The sequence below is a fragment of the Meriones unguiculatus genome, chromosome 2 (assembly GCF_030254825.1).
Source record: "Meriones unguiculatus strain TT.TT164.6M chromosome 2, Bangor_MerUng_6.1, whole genome shotgun sequence".
Classification (NCBI taxonomy): Eukaryota; Metazoa; Chordata; class Mammalia; order Rodentia; family Muridae; genus Meriones; species Meriones unguiculatus.
Window position 1 is genome coordinate 162,733,117 of NC_083350.1, and position 23,877 is coordinate 162,756,993.

At 36.2% G+C, this 23,877-nt stretch overlaps 1 protein-coding gene across 2 annotated transcripts in view; it reads right to left on the reverse strand.

The window, feature by feature from the left end:
- The window catches only part of Nbea (neurobeachin), a 525,499-nt gene that overhangs the window by 434,360 nt on the left and 67,262 nt on the right, over positions 1-23,877 (reverse strand). For both annotated transcript variants that reach the window (XM_060378339.1, XM_060378338.1), the window contains exons 2-8: positions 19,739-19,970; positions 16,777-16,877; positions 16,442-16,537; positions 15,672-15,793; positions 14,662-14,788; positions 11,438-11,557; positions 8,848-8,994 (exon numbers count right to left, since the gene is read on the reverse strand). In XM_060378339.1, coding sequence (XP_060234322.1) covers positions 8,848-8,994; positions 11,438-11,557; positions 14,662-14,788; positions 15,672-15,793; positions 16,442-16,537; positions 16,777-16,877; positions 19,739-19,970 — 945 coding nt within the window. The remainder of the gene's footprint in view (positions 1-8,847; positions 8,995-11,437; positions 11,558-14,661; positions 14,789-15,671; positions 15,794-16,441; positions 16,538-16,776; positions 16,878-19,738; positions 19,971-23,877) is intronic.

The window sequence follows — 23,877 nt, forward strand, 5'->3', positions numbered from 1 at the left end:
AATTTCTTCATTCATTCTTCAGTTGAGGGGCATCTGGGCTGTTTCCAGCGTCTGGCTATTACAAATAAAGCTGCTACAAACATGGTTGAACAAATGTCCTTATTGTGTACTTGAGCCTCTTTTGGATATATGCCTAGGAGTGGTATGGCTGGATCTTGAGGTAACGCTATTCCTAGTTGTCTGAGAAAGCGCCAGATTGATTTCCAGAATGGCTGTACAAGTTTACATTCCCACCAGCAGTGGAGGAGGCTTCCCCTTTCTTCACACAACCCATGTGCTGTCACTTGAGTTTTTCATCTTGGCCATTTGATGGGTGTAAGGTGAAATCTCAGGGTTGTTTTGATTTGCATTTCCCTAATGGCTAATGACATTGAGCATTTAAGTGTTTCTCTGCATTCAATATTCCTCTACAGAGAATTCTCTGTTTAGCTCTGTTCCCCATTTTTTTAAGTGGATTACTTGGTTTGCTGCTTTTCAGCTTCTTTAGTTCTTTATATATACTGGATATTAGTCCTCTGTTAGATAAAGGGTTGATGAAGATTCTTTCCCAATCTGTAGGCAGTCGTTTTGTTTTGATGACGGTGTCCTTTGCTTTACAGAAGCTTTTCATGACGTCCCATTTATTGATTGTTGCTCTTAGAGCCTGTGCTGTTAGAAACCTGCCACAGAGGGCCTCTGAAAGGCTCTGCCATGCAGACTACTTTTCACCCTGCACAAAACTTAACTCCAAATAAATAGAAGACCTCAAAGTAAAATCAGAAACACTGAATCTGATAGAAGAGAAAGGGCGGAATAGCATGGGTGGCTAGAGCCTGACGAAGGTGAAGACAGGGACCACATTTGCCTAAGAAATCAGGGTAACAAGGCTGTTCTGCAGATCTAAAAGTCACCTGGGGGTCAGACAGATAAGGGAAGGTATCTGCTAAAGAGCCTAGTCCCATGTGAGGGCTGGAAAAAGAGTTAAGAGGGTATCCATGAGGAAATAAGAAAAGGTTCAGAAAACACACCAGAATGTGCCTTAAAATATTCATATGGATATTTTTATGAAAAATCTTAGAAACTGCCCAAGCAATTATGGCATGCACCTTTTATCCCATCACTTGGGAAACAGAGGCAAGCAAATCTCTGTGAGTTGGAGGTGCCAGACTGGTCTAGAGGGCAAGTTCTAGGACAGCCAAGGCTACAAAGAGAAACCCTGTCTCAAAAACACAAAACAAACAGGAAAAAAGAGAAAGAAAGAAGGAAACAATGAAACAAAGGAAGAAAAAGAAAATCTGAGAAACTGTTCAGTCAGCAGGCTTAAAGATACTGTACAATATAAATGCAGCAAACTGAACTGTTTTCTTGGAAGGAACATTATGGGAAAATTAACAGAAATTTAATGGGTTCTCAAACTTAGCTAATGCATTCATTATATTTAGACTTAATGCAACACAATAATTTGGAAGAAGAGTGTTCTTGTCTGTAAAACAAAACATTCAGTGATAAAGAGATATCATAAAAGCAGTTATTTTCAAGTGATTCGGGGGGAAACTGTTTATTATAGTAATTATAAATTTTCTGTAAATTTTATCTTTAGATTTTGAAATAAGAAAAATAAAGAAGATAAAGTTTTAAGGAAATTGCAAAAGTAAGCAAAGTAGATTGAATATGTATAGTCATTGTTCTTAAAACATCAGGCCCGAAGAAGCAGACTCATAATCTCAGAGAATTAAGAGGCTGAGGGAGGAAGACTACATAGTCAAGGCAGCCTGGACTAAACTAAGTTCAACACAACCCCATCAAATTAGTGAAGCCCTTTCTCAATACTATACAAATACATTATGAGAGATATACCTCAGTGTAGAGTTTTCCTAGAATACATAAAGACCCATATTCAATCTCAAGTAATGAAGGGGAAAAAGAAAAAAGTTTCAAAGCAACAAAACAGAAAAAAAAAAACAATTAATGGTAATAGTAATACCAAATAGTGTTAACAAAAATTTTTGAAACATAAAAATATACAAAATATTCCACATATATGCAAAATTAACCACCTCAAGACATAGCAATGTTACTGAGTTTTAAGAAAAGACAACAGAACCAGCACATGAGTTCCAGGCCAGCCAGAGATACTCAGTCAGTCTTGTTTGAAAATATAAATCTTACCCAGGCGCCTGTGACCCCAGCACTCTGGGAGGCAGAGGCAAGTGGATCACTGTGGGGTTGAGGACAGTTTAGTATACAAAGCAAGTCCAGGACAGCCAAAGCTACCCAGAGAAACCTTGTCTCGGGAAAAAAACAAAACAACCCTATATAATCTTGCCTTAAATTATGACAGAGGATACGAGTTATTTACTCCTATAAATGTATCTTGCTCACTTATCCAATATTCACCAAAATAAATGAATAGAATAACAAATGTTCTTTTTCATATTTAGTTTAGCCTATCTATTACCCTATACCTCATTTCTTTCCTTTTTTTATACTTAACATATTTTAAATTAAATTTTATTTTTTTACATTAATTACATTTTATTTGCTTTGTATCCCAGCTGTAGCCTCCTCCCTCTTTCCCTCCCAATTCCACCCTCCCTTCTTCATCTCTTCCCATACCCCTCTCTAACTCCACTGACAGGGAAATTCCTCCTCCCCTTCCATCTGGCCCTAGCTTATCAGGACTCATCAGAACTGGCTGCAAATGTCCTCCTCTGTGGCCTGGCAAGGCTGTTCTTCCCTCGGGGTGGGGGTGAGGGGAGGTCAGAGAGCCAGACATTGAGTTCATGTCACAGACAGTCCCTGTTCCCCTTATTAGGGAAACCCACTTGGACACTGAGCTGCCATAGGCTACATCCGAGCAGGGGTTCTGTTCTAGGTTAAATCCATGCATGGTCCTTGGTTGGAGAATCAGTCTCAGAAAAGATCCTTGTGCCCAGATATTTTGGTTCTGTTGCTCTTGTTTTTATTCCCTCTTTCAACTGTGTAACTGCACAGTTTGATTTGAAAGAGAGGTCAAGCATGTGACTTTGACTTTACTGACTTCAGGTTAGTTACTTTAGTCCATCTCAATTCATTTCTAAACACTAAAACATGGAAACTATTTACTATAAAAGACTATTTACAGCCTCTCTCAAATTTTCTGTTAGCAATTTTCTGTATTACATACATTATATACATAAATTTCACATGAAGGATATTTGCTTTAATCAACTGCGTACATTTGAGAGAAATCAAGAAAAAGAGGACTTTCCTTTTACCTACACCTTTTATTTGTAGTGTTGGTGGCTCAGTCCTTACGCTCTACGCTTCCGACTTTGGTCACTGAAGTGTGCTCTTGTCAAAATTTCCCCTAATTTTTATTTCCCATTCCTAAAGATAGTTTCATTGGATGAAGTCTGGCTTGGAAGGGTGTTTTCTTTCATAACTTTAGAAAACTTTTTTTATCCCAAAATTCCCAATTTTCTGATAAGAAATGTATGGTTTTTCCAAACATTGATTCCTCGATCAGTTTTCTATTTTTTTCTATTTTCAAGGGTTTTCTTTATTTTTGTTTCTCCATTTTTGTCTTGTCTTTTTTTTTTTCTTATGTTTTTGTGGTTGTTTGACCTTTTGTGGGGCTCTTGTTTAATTTGAGCATCTGAAATTGATTATTGGCCAGTTTCCAAAGGAAAGACTAGATAGAAATAAAAAACTGAATACAGTCCATGAAGGACCAATCCTCCTTTTTAGGGGTCACATGCTCCTAAGCTGGGGTGCTCACTTTGTGATTCCTCTCTCTCCTTAGACACCTAGGATTTGGACACAACACAGATGGGAGGTGGAGATGCAGGTAGCTGAGCCATTTAACTCAAATTAGAGAGAGGAATGATAGCTTGGGATAGGGCCAGGGACACTGTACAGGCCTTCTGGCTATATTGTGAGGGGCAGCAGAAGTGGAGGAAGTTGGAAGCTGGGAACATGGTATCAGGGTTTCTTATTCAGGAGATTGGCCCCACAACAGTGAGCAGCTGGGGTCACATATTGATTTTTCATTGTCACCTGCCTTGAGGACAGCTATCAGCTATAAGGAATGGGTCTCCAGGACCTACCTCCTCCCCAATTGTCCAGCTTGGACTTGGAGTTGGGAAGCCAGAAGACACAGTGGATGCAGCACTGCACATGATATTTGGTGTTGATAAGATAAATCCTAACAAAGGCTCCTGCAACTTTTATATGTCCTCCCTCCAAGTACGTCTACAGTTCTTCTCGAAGGGAATGGTAGACTTCCGCAGCACCCTAGCTACTCCTGTGCTCTTCTCCTCTGTTCCTTTCTGGCCTTATAGATAGGCAGTTTGGCATGACTCCAGGCTCTTAGCCTGCTCCCAGTTGTACAGCATCAACATGAGCTGGTAGGCCCCTTGATCAAGAAGCATTTCTGTTCCCCTTCCAGGATGAAGCATAAGTTGTCTTTTCCTCACACTCCTGGTGTACACTGTTCAAAAGATACCTCTCTGGCTGTTGGCCCAGAGGTTGTATGAGGAAATGCCCAACCTGTTTTTCACATTTCTCTACAAAGGTCTTGTGTTTCTGTTCCCTCGCCTCTGCTTCCTTCTCAGGCTTGGCACTGACCATAAAATTGCTGGAACCATCACATCAAAACTAAACAAACCAGTCTTATAGTTTCCTTAAGCACAAAAGCACTAAACAATAGTATATGTGTGCTTGAAAGTGAACTCCTGTGCACCTCTTCCAGCTGGGGGCCCTCCTGCACTCCTCACAAGGTACTCTGTTCCTCAGACACTGCTGTGCCTCAGCCATCTCCAGCAACTTCAGCTGCAATTGGCACTTACAGCAGCCCCAGGCAAGATGTTCTGTCTCTTCTGAAACTGGTCCAAGTGCTCAACTCTCTTAAATTTATTTGAAGTGGAGTTACTAAGGTCTTTAGATCTACCATACCTAAAATATTCATAAATTCTACTTCAGACATACTTTTATGTCACTTTCATTTATGCTCAATATGTTAGACATTCCAACACACAAAAGACCCTGGATAACTAAAGCAAACTTGAGGGAGAAGAATAATGTTCATATCTGTATCAGGTTCTAACATAGGACCAGAGTAAGAAAAATTGCAAGTATCTGGCACAAAAGCAGATGTCCCAACTACTATGGAAATCCTTATGAAGTTACTTAGCCAGTGAAAAACTGATTCAACCTATGACACACTATACTACTCCTGGTGTTTTCCCAAAAGGATGCCAAGTCAGCACATTACAGAGACACCTGCATATCGGTGCTCAATATACATCTAGCTACAGTAGCTAAGTTATGAAACCAATCCAGGTATCCTACAAAACGAAAATGGATTTAAAAAAATGAGTCACATATATACAATGGAAGTATTTATTTAGCCATAAAAAGAATGAAATTGTGTCATTAACAGGAAAGTGGATGCAACTACAGCTAATCATATTAAGTTTCAGCCAGTTTCACAAAAATAAAAATAGTATGTTTTTTTTCTTATTTGTGGTTTACGCATTTTAAAGGCTAAGGAAGTCATTCTCAAATATGTGAGATAAAAGTAGAAACAAAGGTGTTCCAGGTATTTCCAGCCCATATGGACAGCTCTGAATGCAGCTAAATGAAAAGACATATGCTTAGTTACCGACAGCACTGTGAGAATTTTTATTTTGCAATTTTTTTCTATAGTAATTGTAAGATTCTTAAATATGAACTCTGTAGGTTACAATAATGTATTAAAATGAAAAAAAAGGAAGGGAAACCCCTCTTGAGGGTACAGAGAGATACAGGAGTAAGATTACAAAAGTAACAGGAATGTGATGTAACAGCCTCACCACACATGTATTCTTGTATCAAAGTTTTCGTGTAATATAGTATCAGGCAAACTGACTAACTACATCCTACATACTCTGCACGGTCTAAATATACACAGCTCTCTTGCAAGCAGTGACTTTGCTCACTGAAGTGAAGTGTGTGACTGTTCCTGTCAGAATATGGCTGGGTTTTGTTTGCATTTTTTTTTTCTTAATCTAAATTTCTAGTAAACCCCTGTCAATATCAAAGAGTTTTGCAGACACAAACTGTTGAGCAATAACTGTACTTTGTATTTCCAACTGACGAAATTCATGTGTGCTCATGAATTTACAATCTTCATTAAATAATGATTAGGTGTATACAGATTTCTATAACTTAATATAATACTTTCTCATGCCATGCCCACAATTAGAGGTATTTCTTGTATAAATGCCGAACTTTAGTGAAGACACTCCATACCCTACATACAGGTACTACTTGTAGAAGGAGTACAGTGACTTAGGACTTCTACTCATTGTTACCACTGTTATAACAGAACACTCCATAAAAAGAACCAAATGATAAATTTCTAATTTGTAAAGCTGTTCAACATAATGCTGTCTCCTTTCTTAGTAGAAGAACTATACAATACTTAGATCTTTCCCCTTCCAGTATGTGCTGCTAGGAAGTTCTTATTGATTCTGAATTTTACTTATATTAATGATACTGTATTAATACTTATATTATTTATCAATTTCTCATATTTAAATATATTGTTGTCACTGTACTTAATGCCATTTAATTAGTGCTTAAAAAAAGTTATTTCACAGTGTGGGAAGATGGTTCACTGGTAAAGAACACAGGGGTCCTGGGTTCAGTTCCCAGAACCCAAATAGCAGCACAAAAAAAACATCTGCAGTTCCATTTCAAAGGGATCCAATGCCCCATTTGGGCCTCCTTAGGCACCAGGCACACATGTGGTTTACATACATAGATGTAGACAAACACTCATATGTCTGAGTATGTGTGTGTGTGTACATATATATGTACATATGTTGAGCAATGTATATGTATATATACATATATGTATGTATATACATGTACTTTAAGCTTTAAAACTATATACAGCAAACAGATTGCCAACATCAATTTAAACGGAGAAAAACTCAAAGCAATTCCACTAAAATCAGTGACAAAGACTAGTTTGCGCACTCTCTCCATGCCTCTTCAATATATTACTATGAAGGATGCTCTGGTAAACTTGCAGACAGGCGCCTGACAGAGTTGTTCTCTGACAGGCACTAACTAGCAGCACCTCAAAACAGATAAGGAGGTTCACAGCCAAACAGTGGGTAATGTGTAGGGCATCTTGTGGGAAAGTGGGAAGAAAAAGAAAAAGAAAAGAACCTGGAGGTGACAGGAGCTCCACAAGAAGACTAACAGAGCTAATGAACCAGGGCCCAAAGGGACTTGCTGAGACTGAAGCATCAACCAAGAAACATGCGTGAACTGGACCCAGGCCCCCTACACAGATGTAGCAGGTGGGTAGCTTAGGCCTCATGTGGGTCCTCTAGTATAGGAAGCAGGGACTGCATTAGACATGGACTCACTTTCCAACAACTTTTTGATCACTCTCCCCTGGTGGGACTATCTTACAGGCCACAGGGGAAGAGGACAAGCTCAGTCCTGATGCAACTTGATGAGCTGGGGTGGATTGGAAAGGGATCTGAGAAAGCGGAAAAGGAAAGGCGGAACTGGGAGGAGTGAGAGAGAGAGAGAGAGCGTGGGACTGTGAGGAGAGGAGAGATGGGCTACAACAAGGATGTAAAATGAATTTAAAGAAATAAAAAAATGAAAGAAAACAAGGTTCTTTAAATCAACATGGGCAAAGCTCCTATGAACTCACCAAGATGGAGGCAGCATGAATAGTGCCTACATAACAGGTTCTCTGTGCTTACATGACTTCCAGTTTAGTGTCTGTATGGGATTCCTGAGTGCGGAAGCAAGTGGGTTTCTGAGATATGTGCCTTTTCTTCAGCTCTTTTCCTTCTGTTTGCTTGTCTTGTCCAACTCTGATATGTTTTACTAGTAATCCTTACAAGCCTGTATGTTTTCTAATGTGAGAAAGGGATCCAGATGCCTATAGACCAGACCTAGACCTCAGAAATCTGACTGCCTCCAAAATGCTGGAATTAAAGGCATGCACTACCAGTGACTGACTCAACTTCGATTTATAATGTATAATTTTGTCTCACCTCCAAATAGTCTAAAATTGTATAACTCCAAATGTGATTTAAATAATCTACCCATACTTAACCAAGCATCCTCATTAAAAATTGATTCATAGGAATCAATGCTATATCTTGCCTAAAATGTATCTATTTCACAGCAAAATAGAAATCAGAATGTATGATGAGTCAGTGTTAGTGGTTTTGTGACAGGAGCACACCTATTACCCCGTTCTTTACACAATACTAGGAACAAATAAATGCACATGCATAAAATGAGTGACCTCAATTGGACACAGCATTTGACAATGCTTCTTCCTCTAACTCTCTAACCCATGTTACCCTTTCCGACAAGTCATTTTTATTGAAGATTTATGGATTTGTGTATTCTATGTGTATGAGTGCTCTACCTGCACGTAAGTCTGCATGCCAGAAGAGGGCATCAGATCCCATTATAGATGGTTGTGAGCTACCACGTGGTTGCTGTCTGGAACAGCAGGGAGCGCTCTTAAGCACTCAGCCCTTGAGGAGTCATTTTGTGTGATCATAATATAACGTACATATTTCAAAATCTGAGATGTCAAATACCATTGTAATAAGCAACATACTGTTAGAAAATACTTTTTCAGAATTGATAAGTAAAGGCACATCTTTAATATCAAAATACCTTCAGTAAAATAGAAAATCATGAAAGGATAATAATTAAAAATAGAAAGAACAGATGAAAAGAAGAATCACAGTAACCACTTAACCACACTGAACAAAAATTTTCACTAAATTAGGTAGTTACAGTAAACTGTACAATAAAACATTTGCAGAGAACTTGTAATAATATGGTTACTCCTACCTTATAACCAGGTCCTAGCTGATGAACTGCAAATATCTGTGCTGGGTTAAGAGCTTCACTGAACACATACACAGCCCCAAGCTGGCCACAGAATACCCTGTTGGCATCAGCAGTTTCTGAAGATCCAAGAAAGCACTTGTCATAGCTCTATTTTTAAAAGTCACAAAAAATAAATTGTTATTTTGTAATGACAGAATATTTAAGAATGCATTTATTCACTAACAGGAATACTTTAAGATACCAATAATAAAGAAAAGCATTGTTTAATTTATTTTTCAACTATTTCAATAATAACAGTAAAATAATAAGTTCTAGAAGAATAAAGTTAGCTAAATAGGAGTTAAGTGCACAAACATCAATTGCATCCTCAGATCTGACTATATGTTCAAACTGTAACACTAAAGGCAAATTTTGTAACTGTTTATAACTGAATTTCATAATTCAGAAAACAAATTATACTTTGTTTCATGAAAGAAATTAATTTAAATTGTTAATAATTTACAACTGAACAAATTTAGAGAGCTTAAAAGAATGATTTGCCAAATCTTAACTATGAACTTTGCCAAATCTTAACTATGAAATTCATAGGATTAAATGTTTTAATTCTACTTTCTTTCTCCACATGGATGGATACATCACCCCCTTTTTTTAAATCAGCAATGATGAAGAATTTCTTCTTATGAGTAGAGATTATACAGAAGCAAAAACACAATGATTCAATTTGCTGAATATAACGTTCACCTAAAAGATCTCCCATCTAGAAAGCCTGGCACCTACATCCTTTCAATGCCACCCAATAAAGGCAGAGACAGCAGTTACTGCTCACTGTCCTCCCTCATCTCCACAGGTTATCCTGCACCTCAACTGAATAAGCATATCAACATCCAGCTATCAATTAGGCAGAGCCAGAAAAATCAGTCACTAGGCAGACAGATCTATCAAATATGAAATCCCACTTGTGCTTCATAAAATAACAAAAAAATACATACATACATACAATAACAAAAATACATACAATAACAAAAATGTAAATGGAATATAAAAGCAAGAACTTATCATTAAAAATGCCAAGTGTAACTTAAATTGTGGAAATTGAAAATTACTACTACATAAAGCACGTGTATATAACCAGGCTTTTGTATTTCCTTAAGTACTACGACAGAGAATTTTAAATCTCCCATTGTTGTTTTTTTTTTTTTTTAAATAGTGTCTTTTCAGCTAATGTCAATCAACAAAACTAAAGGGGCTTCCTTCATATGTTAGTAATAAAGAGACTGAATCCCCCTGCAACATCAGAAAACAGACAGGCAGCAGAATTTCATTTCTGTGTTTTCATCTGCCTATAGTTCCACTATAAGTCAGCTGGGCAGTAGAGCAAACTTGTCCTATAAAGGCACAGGCAGGAACATTCTAAGTTCTGAATGTTCCATGCAGCTTCTGTGAATGTCCTTATTGATTTGCTTGCTATTGTTGTTGTGTCTTTTAAAAAATGTTCTTAGTGAAAATCCAAGACTCTTAACTTCTAGGTCATACAAACACAGAATAAAGTCAACTTGGCTGGGTCAGGACAGCTTATCATCCACTGATCTACAGACAGACTAGAGACAATGTAAAAAGTCTTACCCATTTAAGATGAAACAGAAAAAGAGAATATTTCATAACCCCTGCCCTCGAACAGATTGAAATTAAAGAAGATGCAGACAAATTTTAGAAGTAGATTTTAGTAGTTGTTTTTTTTTTTTTTTTTAAGCTAGTCATTATTATTACAACCAGGAAGGTTTGTATATCACTGACCCCAAAGGTACTATAGACACTACAAACCATGTTTTACTTTGGCCCTAAAATGCCAGGAGGAAGGAAAAGAAAACCCAAACTACAGAAATGGGAAGATTCTTGAGATTTCAACCCTATGTCTTCCCTATCCAGAATCTAGCATCAGCTGCTCCAACAATGCCACACAAAGGGAAGAAAGACTCTCATGTTATGACGATGGCATCCCGTACATGATCCACCTTGTGTATGCACAGTCCTTTTCTGTCATGGAATTCTCAGCACTGTGCCAGACTGAGGATTTTTTTTTTGGGGGGGGGGGTTTGCTCTTGTTTTGAGTTTTGAGACAGTTTCTCTGTGTAACTCTAGCTGTTCTGAAACTTACTTTGTAGACCAGGCAGGCCTTGAGCTCAGAAATTCAACTGCCTCTTTCCCAAGTGCTGAGATTAAAAGTATTCACCACCACATGCAGCCAGACTGAGATTTTTACAATACAATTTGGGCAAGCTTTTTGTCCTGTGTCAAAGGGCACACCCAGACCTGTGTTTACATGTGAGGCACCTACATGGCCTGACCCCCGGGCACCACATAATCCCATCCTATTTTTACCTTTTTAAATAACTTTAAATCATATGTCTGATATTTGCATAGTATATTTAATAATTAAATATAAATTATATGAACATAAATTAATTAAAGAATTAGATATAAACTAATAAAACCTTTGAAATAAAAATGTGCATGTTTCTACCAAACAGCCATTATTTACATTACAGTGAGGGACCATAGAGTAAAATACATTTAAGAAATTTAAACTTACATCATTTGTGTTAACATGCCAAGCCATGTCACCATAGGATACCAGCTGGCCATTGACATAACAGCGGATCTCACTGTTCCTCCATCGATTGTAGATGTGGACGATGCTGATCATGTACCACTGCAATACAACAACTAGGATGTCAAAGGTCACGTACAGTTACTACGCTCTAAAATGCAATCATATCCTTTGTACTTCCCTACAAGAAATATCAAGGACTTTACATCTCATGTCTCTTCCTCCCATTTATTATGACCCTGATGAAAAGCCAGGGAACTCCCAGCCCCCAACACTGATACAGAGAAGCAGCAGCTGCTTATGAACTGATGGAGAGGTACTCAACAATTGAAGACAATTATTAAAAAAAAAATCACTGTGTGAATAAACTTCATCTCAAACCTTCAGCATGAAAAGGAATTGCTGAATGAACAAGAGCGAAAGAATGTTGTAAATAAAAGGATGCTCCAAAGTTCAGCACAGAGGCTTGATGAAAACTTTCTCAGTATTTAGATGCTGGTAACATCTGTAGCAAACTGGACTTTTGCTTTTGCATAATGGTTTATCTCTAAAACATTATGAGAAACATGAGATGATTACCATTATAGTTTTGAAAGATAACTGGCAGCAGATCTGAAGAGTAACTGCCAGGCAAGTGCGGATGCAAATAAGCTGTAAAGCTTCCAGGAGAAAACCGTAAGAACATGAGCTAAGACAAGTGCAGTGATAAGTGATAAGTCACTTATGGCACTGATGGAATCACTGAGTCAGAAAACTAATTTTCAATGATGTCTTAAATGAAACATTAACTTGTTTATTTAATAAAACATGATCAGGTTTATAGTTTTGAAAAAAATCATTTATTTTGGGTCATAAGTATAACAAATAATAAGAAACATGACAAAAATTACATTCATGTATTCATATATATTTTTGGATCAACTGGATAAGCTAATCTCAGTTAAGCTACATTTAATTTTTTGTTTCTTGGGACAATCAAAATGCAACAGATGCAAGTGGGTTTTCACCAATTTAAAGAACCCCAATGTTTAACTTGATATTTTCAACTTAAAGATAGTAAGAGATCTGGACAGTACATATGCATACTGACACTAACCATCTGTTGTGGCCTACATTCAATTTGAGATCCAAAAATTAATATGTAAAAGTATACAACAATAAGAAAAATACATATACTGATACTAAAATTGCTGAGGTATATATTATAACTTAAAGAAAATAAATGAGAATGAAGAAAAAGAGACAACATAATATTTACACAAATATCACGAGGTGCCATGCACTGAACACTTTCTATAAATGAGCTAAAATGCCAATGGTCACTCTCATTCTAACAAGGTCAGACACCTCTTAAATGGTGCCAGAGGCAAACAAACGTTTTAGTGTGCAAATCTTATTAGAAAAGGCAAGTAGCCCACTTTCTGAGGTATAGTTTTCTCTAATTGGAGAAAAAAATTAAAGTAAGAAAAAATTTAAAAATTATTTTTCCATAATTATAAATAACAGTAAGGCCAAATAATTATGATTTTTATTTCCAAGGTTTATTAGAATATTCTAAGAAAAAAAATTGAGCCTGTTTCATTCCTGTGTCCTACTCCTCACAAGACCCTTTGCAATCACTATATTTAAAAAGCTAGAAGAAACAGGAGTGCATTTCTATAGACAAATAGGAAAAAACAAATAAAACAAGAACAAATAGATTAAACTTCTTTTATGAACCCACAATAGTAAAGAACTACTGATCTAGATTGATGAAACTTATGTCTTTAAAAAGAAAAAGCCTTTTTTATTTGTTAAAATCATATATATATATTTTTTTTTTGCTTTGTCTACATGATTATCTATGTGAGGGTGTCAGATCCTATAAAACTGGAGTTAAAGACAGTTTGTGAGCAGCCATGTAAATGCAGGGAATTAAACCCAGATCCTCTGGACATCCGGTGCTCTTAATTTCTGGGCCATCTCTCCAGGTCCTATGTAAGTCATATTTTCATAAAGCTACTCAATATATTACAGTCTACTGAATTCAATACTCTATCAGGCACTGGGAAAATGAAAAATAAATCTGTCACAGATTTTAGTCTCAACAATCACTAAATGGGCATATAAATGAATAATGAAGATTTGAATAAAATAATTCTATCTGAAAATAACATATATCAAGGAAGACAAGCGGGGTGAAGCTATTTCATATACTGGTTACCTAGCATGCAAGTGTCTTGCAGGCATGCATGCAAATTGGCTGGATCCCCATGACAGAGGGGGAAAGGGAGGTAGGAAACCAAGAAAAAGACTACACATTAATGTTGCATGAAGCAGAACATTCTGATAGGATATGATCTGATGACTGGGATAAATGTACTTCACTCACATGATAAAGCATATGGATAGAATTTTCAATATATTTTGTGGTTCCTAAAAAAAAGTAAACCCTTATCTTAAGTAAATGCATGTCATCATGAATCTAAGTCTAGGATTAGTATACAAAACAGTTTAGGAAAGAAACTAATCATTTAAGATGAAGAGAAAGCAATGTAAAGAAGTTAAACTGCAAATAATAAAATTTTAGAAGAAAACAGATTTCAGAGATATAACAGATAGTACTGAAAATTAATCAAAAAGAAGAAGAAGAGCATGCCCCAATTATGAGGATGGCAGATCTCAGAGGACTTCAGAGGACTTCAGCACTTGTGTGAATACAGACCTGGAGAAAGGCAACTTAGTATTTTATATTCTGAGACCTGGGAGTGGAAACATAGTCAAGTGTCAACATCTCACCTCCAAAGAACAGAGCACTGAAGAATAAGAGTAGAAGAAATTGTACAAATGGATAAAAATCCCAGTAAGATGTAAACACAAAGAAGTGAGATGTTTCCTGTTCTGTCCACTGTCATATTCCTAGTTATACAGGCATGTACCTGGCAAATATTCAGCATATACATCCTGGAAGAATGCCACAAATTAAACCAGACTTAAAGCATGAACAAGAGTGAGTAAACAACAGAAGAGATCAAAAGATATCTCACAAAAGACAAAAATCAGACAGGTGAGAAGAAGGTGAGAAGAAAATACAGGAACGAGGAAAGCATGGAGAGTCAGGAGAAAAGTGAAAGAATATTACAGATGTTAGAGCTGCAAAGCCCTGAGACAAGGTGACTGGCAACTGACATGACTTCCAAGGGGAACAAGCATCTACTCTGCCCTACCTTGCGTGGTTGGAAATCATACTTCACACAGTGCTGGAAACCTTTTCCTTTGGACTTCAGAGATGTGACTATCAAACAGTTGCCAACAAAATGAGCAGAGTAACCAACTCCTTTGCTAGTACGAAAACTGTATTAATACAAGAATACAAAAATCTGGTTAAAAGAAATACAGCAATGCCTACTAAAACCTTACACAATGAAACTGAATTCTCTGTATAGTCATACTTAACACATTGGCAAAACAGAGACTAAAACATAAGATTTACGATAACTAAAATAATAAAATATTTAACTCAAAAATAATTGGACATGGAAATGTTATATTCACATGTAAAATACCACAGACATAAAACAAATTAATGATCCAAATGTTTACTGGGCAGACTTCAACTACTGTGAAGGCCCACTCAAAACTCATTTCAACACAGTTCATGTTCTCAGTAACAACCTGGTCTCTAATCTACTAGGCCTGTCAATAGATCTTACCAAAAAAAGAGCTGATTTCGCCAATAATATGATTGATCAAATATGTGTATATATATATATATATATATATATATATATGTGTATGTATATATAACCGTGTGATTATTTAGATTAATATATTTATTTATTATATTAATTAATTAATTTAGATTAATATATATTAATTAATCTAAATAAGCACACGGTTACTAAACCATCTTATTTGGTTATAATTTCTCATATGGCCACTGTTATTTTTAACCTCTATGTGAATTATGCTTATAGAAATTAAAGAAAAAGCAGTCAAACTCTGGTGGGAACTGGTGTCTTACTTCCTACATCAGCCAGTAGAAACCCTATGATCCCTCTAACAGACTTATCTTTGATTCTTATATTGCAAGTGGAAGAAAAAATTAAAATATGAATACACTTAGAATCATTAGTAAATAAATAAATATTAGCTATATAAATTTTATAACACAGTGTATAATTTCAAAATTCAAGTACATAAAGACAAAAGTCCAATAATTTAGTATACTACTTACCAATAAAGATAAGGTTTATCCTTATCAACATTAATGTTATTTAATGGATCCATACGAAACCAAGTGTTGAGGGTGAAGCCATTCTGATAAGGCCACTTTGCAATAGGAGGCAATGCAATTGCCTACAGGACAATAAAAAAGGGAAAATTATCACTTAAATGAAATACAAAGTCACTCTGGTCAAATTTCCCTCCCCCCGAAAATCAACTACTACCATTTCACTTAAATAACTTTCATTTGCTGTCTGTTGAGGCAAACGATGGGTTAAATATCATTTCCAGCTTGCTCAGCATGCTCCACATGGTTCTCCAAACCCCTCCTTTAAAGTCTACAATATAAACACACGTGACTGACAAACACACCACATAATTTTCTGATTCTGATTCCTTATGCTAGTTTTTAGTAGGACTTCATTGTTTTTTAAATAAAGCTGAAATAGTTTTAGCTGAGAAAACCTGTCCTGAATAGTGTTAATGGAGTGAGGAATAACTCTAAAGCACAGTGAAGCCAAACACCATCAGTAAACAGGGCTTGGTTTACTTGGTTATCTATACCTATGATTAATGGCCCTAATCCTAGCGTCAGGAAAGCTGAGGCAGGATGACTGTGGGGTAGAGGCCTCCAGCCAGGTCTACATAACAAGAATGTCTCAAGCCCCCTCCCTAACAACAACAGCAAAATTTTACCATTTTATTCACAGGGCAATCTAATACCAAATAAACTCAGATAACAGAGAGACAGGTAAATATGTACATGAATCTAAAGCTTACCGCAGCACTACACCCAGGGAAATTGAAAAATGTATCAGGACCGTGTCTTTGAGGCATCTGATTAAGAACTGACAATAATTTTACTGCATGCCTTGGCTGGAAAAACAAAGAAATAGTCACTATACAAAGTTAGCGATAATACCTAGTAAACCACATTTTAATCAATAGACTGATTGGTAATTATTAAAAAATTACATTTAAATGATTTATTAAATGGCCTAAGAAGGAAATAGTTACCATTACTAATTCTTATTTATGGCTCTCCAGTGACAATCCCTTGACCATTAAGTACTAACAGACTGTACTAAAGACCCCTCCCTCTGACCACAGCTTACCCAGATTCCACTTTCTCCTCGAAGCATGCTGAATAAAAGCTTCAGCTCCTTGACAGTGATGCTGTAGCTTGCAAGAACCCCCAGCATATCAACTAGAAGATCTACAAAGGAGAATACGGTTACTCTCTACTCTAGGCATGAGCTCATCTCTCAAGATTCTGTACTTTTAAGGTGCAGGAAGTGAGTAAGTGTTACTTCTGCTTACAAATCTAACATGCCTCAGTGTCTTCACTATGCCTATTCTGATTCATAATACAAACACAGAGATTTGTTACAAGTAGAAAAGGGGAGGTAAAAATACTCAAAGGTAGCAAGGCTTTGCATTGCACACAGGCTGTTTTCAACTGGAAACTGGCAGTTAACCAACAAAACATGGTAGTGAAACATTTAGTCTTGGGGAGTTAACATTTCTGAGCATTTACTCCGCATGGGACACTATGTTAAGTGTTAAGTATGTACTAGTATCAGAAACCCTCAAAATCACACTGTGAGTTTTTAAATACATCATCTGCTTTTAAAATTGATAAGTTATATACCAAATTACTTAGTCACACTGCCCAACAGTGCATGCACAGCAAATAGCAGGCAGTGTTCAAACCCATGCAGTATGTATGGTTCCAGAACTCTTCCTGTCACTAACATGAAAGTGGGTCTAATTTAAACAAGGTGCTACAGATATTCACTATGCTAATGGGAATGCTTACGAATGTGTAGTGCATACAACTCACCAAATAATGAGAAAAATTATTCTGGTATCTGATAACTTTATCTCTACCTATGATTACTATTTCTCTCAATATTCTTTGCAAGAAATTAAACATGTGAGTATTGATACATCTTAGATTCTAAAGTACTTATATTATATGCAAGTTAATACAATACATATACACACATATATACACATATATATGAAACTAAAACTTATCACCAATTAATATACGAGGCTAGGTTAGGATAGACAGAAATGATTAATTATCACCAATTATTCTGAGGGTAGATTAGGGTAGACAGAAATGATATATTTTTATTATAAAATCTATAATGTCAAATACCAAAGATTAATTATTGGAATTTGGAAAATCACATTATTTACATATTTCAAAATCCAATATGATTATCATCAGCAATAAGTAATTCATTATCTTTTACTTATTAGTAAAAGGAATGAACAATCTCTATGGTAAAATTTTGGCAGTGTCCAGGTCATTCTTGAGAAATCTTTAAATGAAACAAGATGCCACATTAATTAAATAATTAAAATGTATGACAATGTTAGATCATAAAATCAAGCTCCTTCCTAAGAGAAAATTCTATATAAAAATAAAGCAGCAGCCAGGAGATGATGGCACATGCCTTTAATCCCAGCACTTGAGAGGCAAAGGCAAACAGATCTCTGTGAGTTCACGGCCAGCATGGTCTGCAAAGGGAATTCAGGACAGCTATGGCTACACATAGAAAGTCTGTCTCAAAAAAGAAAACAAAACAAAAATTAAAAAAAATAAAAGCTAGAACCTTTTAGCCAAAATAGCTATCACTGAAGATTTCTTAAATATTTACATACAATATTTTGTAAAATATCAACTTTGTATTTACAATTATTGGGATGAATGAGACAAAATTTGTTTTGAGTTACTTTAAAATTTTTTATATATGGTGTTATAATTTGTAGATTACCCATAAGTAAGCAGTTTAATTTTATTTTACTATGGCAGATAACTTTTCAACAACAAAAATCTGAAAAAGAAAAAAAACTACGACTACTATAAAAATTGTTACCAATTTATTACAAAATTTGCGCACATTTCAGTGATGAAACTTAACTTTAAGAGGACCTCTGTTAACTTAACACACTGCAGCACTCAAAGACGGGAGCGTAATAACGCGCCGTACTCCCTCAAATTCTCCGCAAGGTCCCACATTTAATTTCTCTCCTGTAAGTAGTTAAGCAGCATGGCTTTTTTTCTCTCAAAACACTCATTATTTTTACTTTTGCTAATATATTTCGGTTACAAGGTCCTTTGGGAAGGACCTTGAGAAGAAAAGGTAAGATTATTAAAGAACTTGACATATGACATGAAATGCTTAACATGCCCTCACTGGTTTCTTATCACAGTGCTCATGATGAATTAAGCTCCAGCAGCTACTATAATCCACTGTGCATATTCTGGGCATGCCCCTAAACTATTCTCTAAAGTAGCAGCCACTTAAAGAGAAACAAACAAAGCCGGTGTTTACCTCAGGATTGGAAAATGATGCTCTCTACAACATATACTACTGCACTTATACACACAAACACTCACATCTATACAAGTTCCTGTAAAATAACTCTGGGCACTGAGAGTAGTTCAAATTTAATCTCATTTTTAATGTTAGTTATTCATCTATAACCATGTTCAACAGAAATACATGACACTTTGTAAGCAATCAGACATGATCTCAAAATAGTAAGAAAACCAAAATTTCAAAAATGTGCTCAAAATTACCGTTCATTTCCTTCTTTCTTAATGTTTTATTCTAAATATTTAAAAATTAAAGTCTATAGGTGCTTTGAAAAGATACACTCTGCTAATTCTTCAGGTGCCAGGTACAGTAGATTGGAGACATGGAACTGTAGTAACTTGGTAAATGGCTGATATTTTAAATATGTCATAGTTGAGTTATATGTAACAAAAGAGATACTGTTTATTTTTCTGATAATTTTTCTATTATACTTACTCCATAGTACCAAGGTTCTTTTAAAACTTGGGGAAGAAAAAACTGTTTATTATGATTGCACAGTACAACTTTGTTTTTTCTTCTAGTCTGTGTATTTCAATTAACATAAAAGGCAATTTGTCCGTACATTCCTATTTTATATTTTAAATCAGGGCAATTTCTACAAATCTGTTTTCACTGTAGAATATAAAGTACACAAGACTGTATAACTATTTAAATCTTAATTTTCTACTCGGCCATGCCATACCTGCTATCATGTCATCTACAGCACTCATTTTCAGCAATACTTGCTCAATTAGCCCCACTTCTGTGCTGGTCTGTAAATTCCGAACACTTTTTCGCAGGATGGCTGTAAACATGCTCCATATTTCTGCTTGACATGTTACATCACAGTGTTCCAAAAGCTCTGTCATACATGTTATGCTCTCAGCATCCTGGATAATAAAGTTCATCTCCAAGTCAAATTCCCCACCAACCAGCTGAAAGTAAACAAGAAAAAGAAAAGTAAACAAAAATGACATGGGAGGTTTTTTTCCAACATCAACTTTAGAACAATATCATACAATCAATTATCAGGGAACCATGAACACTAAAAATGTCCTAAATCATTTGCATAAAGCAAATTTTGGTCAAAGATTGAGAGTTACAAATATAAGAAATGAAAGAGAAAACACTGACCTATTTTTTTACAGAGGTGGAAGAAAAACAGTAAAATCAAATCTAGAGAAATACACCAAATACAGCAAATAATTATGGGGGCAAGGGAATTCAGGACAAATTCCCCTTTAAAAAAGATCAGAAGAGACAGAGTATCTAAGAACAAATATTAAGACAAAATTACCTTTCATTTTTATATTACTGAAATTATACAGAAAAAAAGAGATGGAATAAAGAGGCAGCTTGGTTCAATTTTCACATGGAAAATGATGCACGGAAAACTTAGTAGTCAGTGTTGAAGCATTAAAAAAGATTTCTACAAAATATATAATTTTCTTCTAAACCACAAAAATTAAAAAAGGAAAAAATAGATTTACTGTCAACATTATGACTTGCAGCAATTACTGCTGTTCCCATCAACATGGTATTTTAAAGAACATTACCAGACCCACTAAATGCATAGAATTAGATGAACACACAGAGAATAAAATAATATGACATGCTTATTCTCTGTTGACAAAATCATGTAAATTATTACTATGGTGGTTTGAATAAGAATGGCCCCCATAGATTCATATAGTTAAATGCTTGGGGAGTGGAACTATTTGAAAGATTAGGAGGTATGGCCTTCTTAGAGAACGTTTATCACTGGGTGTTGGCTTTGATATTTCAGAAGCCCATGCCAGTGGTTCTCCCTTCCTGCTGCCTACAGGTACAGAGAGAACTCTCAAGCTACTTCTCCAACACCAGATCAATCTGCATGATGCCATGCTCCCTGCCATGATGACAATGGACTAAACCTCTGAAACTGTAAACCAGCCCCAATTAAATGATTACCAAAGTAACAGTGGTCATGGTGTCTCTTCACAGCAATAGAACACTGACTAAAACAAATATATCCAGTTAGAAACATTTTGTTTTGTTTTGAGACGGGGTTTCTTTGTTAACCTTGGCTGTACTGGACTCACTTTGTAGACCTAGCTGGCAGAATTCACAGAGATCTGCCTGCCTCTGCCTCTCAGGGTGCTGGGATTACAGACATGTACCAACACACCCAGCTATACTATTTTTATTAGACAATGATAAAGTGGATATCCTTTTAGCATACAAAAGAAAAAATTTAGGAAAAAAATAACTACTTATTTTTTTCTTTTTACATTTGATGTATTTCAAAATGCTCATTCAAATACTCATTCATTAAAACCAATACTGTTTTAGGAACTATCATTTACTGGTAAACAAGAAAAAGTTCATACGCTACCAGTGGTAAATTTCAGGAAGAAGTGAGTACATGTATTTACTCTATCTTATTAAGAACCAGCAAGCCCATAAAATATACAAAGCCATAAAGGGTGGCTTAAAATAAAGGTAACTGAAAAAGCAAAAGAAATCAAAATTACCAACAGACCGGAAGTAAAATTCAAGTTAAAAAAATATTTTCTACAACTTAAAAACATTCCCAAATCTAGACAAAAAGTGTTAATAGGGCAAATGATGATAGCACCATCTCATAGCACTAGCATGGCACCTGTACTGCTTAACTACTTTATATCTTCTGAGAGTCTATAATTCTCTTTACTTTGGAAACAAAGAATATCAAGCACAGTGTTTAAAAACTTGAAGACAGTCCTAACATAGGTGGGGCTCTAGGATTTAAATGCAGGAAAACTGTCTTTATGAGACTTTATATAAACAACAAAATCTCATTTAGGAATATCCTAAGTCTTCTAAAATTAAACGTATTTCTCAAATTTTAAAATTTTGTATTAAATGGAAATTTTTAACTTACACTACAAAATTCAATTTCACCTGACCAGCATAAATTTTGACCTTCGGTTGAACTATTCTCTATTTTCACTTTTGCATCTGAAATAACACTGCCTCTATTATTTCTGAAAATTGCTGCAATAGTGATTATGCAATTCACTCTCAATTCAACCTTCCTGCATTCAGATACTGCCTAAACCACTCACTAGCTACATGACCTTACTAAAGCTGTTCCTCTAAACCATACTAATCCAACACTGATTGGAGCTCTGTTTGATGGGGCTGTTCTTAGAGTTAAATGACTTAGCATGGGACAGAGCAATCTTGTAGACACAGTGAGTTCCAGGACAGCCAAGAGTACATAATGAACTCTTTTTAAAAGGTAGAAAGAAGTGGTTGTACAAGTTTACATTCCCACCAGCAGTGAAGGAAGGTTCCCCTTTCTCCACATCCTCTCCAGCATGTGTTATCACTTGAGTTACTCATCTTAGCCATTCTAATGGGTGTTAAAGTGAAATCTCAGGGTCATTTTGATTTGTATTTTCCTGATGACTAAGGACATTGAACTTTTCTTTTAAGTATTTCTTTGCCATTCGATATTCCTCTATTGAGAATTCTCTGTTTAGCTCTGTACCCCATTTTTTAATTGGATTACTTGATTTGTTAGTGTTTAACTTCTTGAGTTCTTTATATATTCTGGATATTAGTCCTCTGTCAGATATAAGGTTGGCGAAGGTCTTTTCCCAATCTGTAGGCAATCGTTTTGTTTTGATGCCAGTGTCCTTTGCTTTACAGAAGTTTTTCAGTTTCATGAGGTCCCATTTATTGATTGTTGATCTTAGAGCCTGTGCTGTTGGTGTTCTGTGTAGGAAGCTGTCTCCTGTGCCAATGAGTTCAAGGCCTCTTCCCCACTTTTTCTTCTAATAGGTTTAGTGTGTCTGGTTTTATATTGAGGTCTTTGATCCACTTGGACTTTAGTTTTGTGCAGGGTGATAAGTATGGATCTACATAAGTATGGATCTACATGTACAACCACTCTGGAAATCAATCTGGCGCTTTCTCAGGCAATTAGGAATAGCGCTACCTCAAGATCCAGCTACACCACTCCTAGGCATATATCCAAAAGATGTTCAAGTGTACTACAAGGACATCTCTCAACCATGTTTGTAGCAGCTTTATTTGTAATAGCCAGAAGCTGGAAACAGCCCAGATGCTCCTCAGTTGAGGAATGGATACAGAAATTGTGGTACATCTACACAATGGAGTATTACTCAGCGATAAAAAAACAAGGAAATCATGAAATTTGCAAGTAAATGGTGGGAATTCAAAGTGAGGTATCCCAGAAACAGAAAGACACACAGGGTACATACTCACTCATAAGTGGATGCTAGACATATAATATAGGATAAATATACTAAAATCTGTACACTTAAGGAAGCTAATCAAGGAGGACTCTGGCTAAGATGCTCAATCCCCATTCAGAAAGGCAAAGAGGATGGACATCAGAGGAAGGAGAAAACAGGAAATAGGACAGGAGCCTACCACAGAGGGCCTCTGAAAGGCTCTACCCTGCAGGGTATGGAGGCAGATGCTGAGACTCATAGTCAAACTTTGGGCAGAGTGCAGAAAATCTTATGAAAGAAGTGGGAGATAGTAAGACCTGGAGAGGACAGGAGCTCCACAAGGAGAGCAACATATCCAAAAAGGCTGGGCACAGGAGTCTTTTCTGAAACTGATACTCCAGTCAAGGACCACTCATGGAGATGGCCTGGAACCCCTGCACAGAGGTAGCCCATGGCAGTTCAGTATCTAAGTGGCTTCCATAGTAATGGGGACAGGGGCTGTCTCTGACAGGAACTGATTGGCCTGCTCTTTGATCACCTTCCCCTAAGGGGGAAGCAGCCTTATCAGGCCACAGAGGAAGACAATGCAGCCACTCCTGATGAGACCTGATAGATTAGG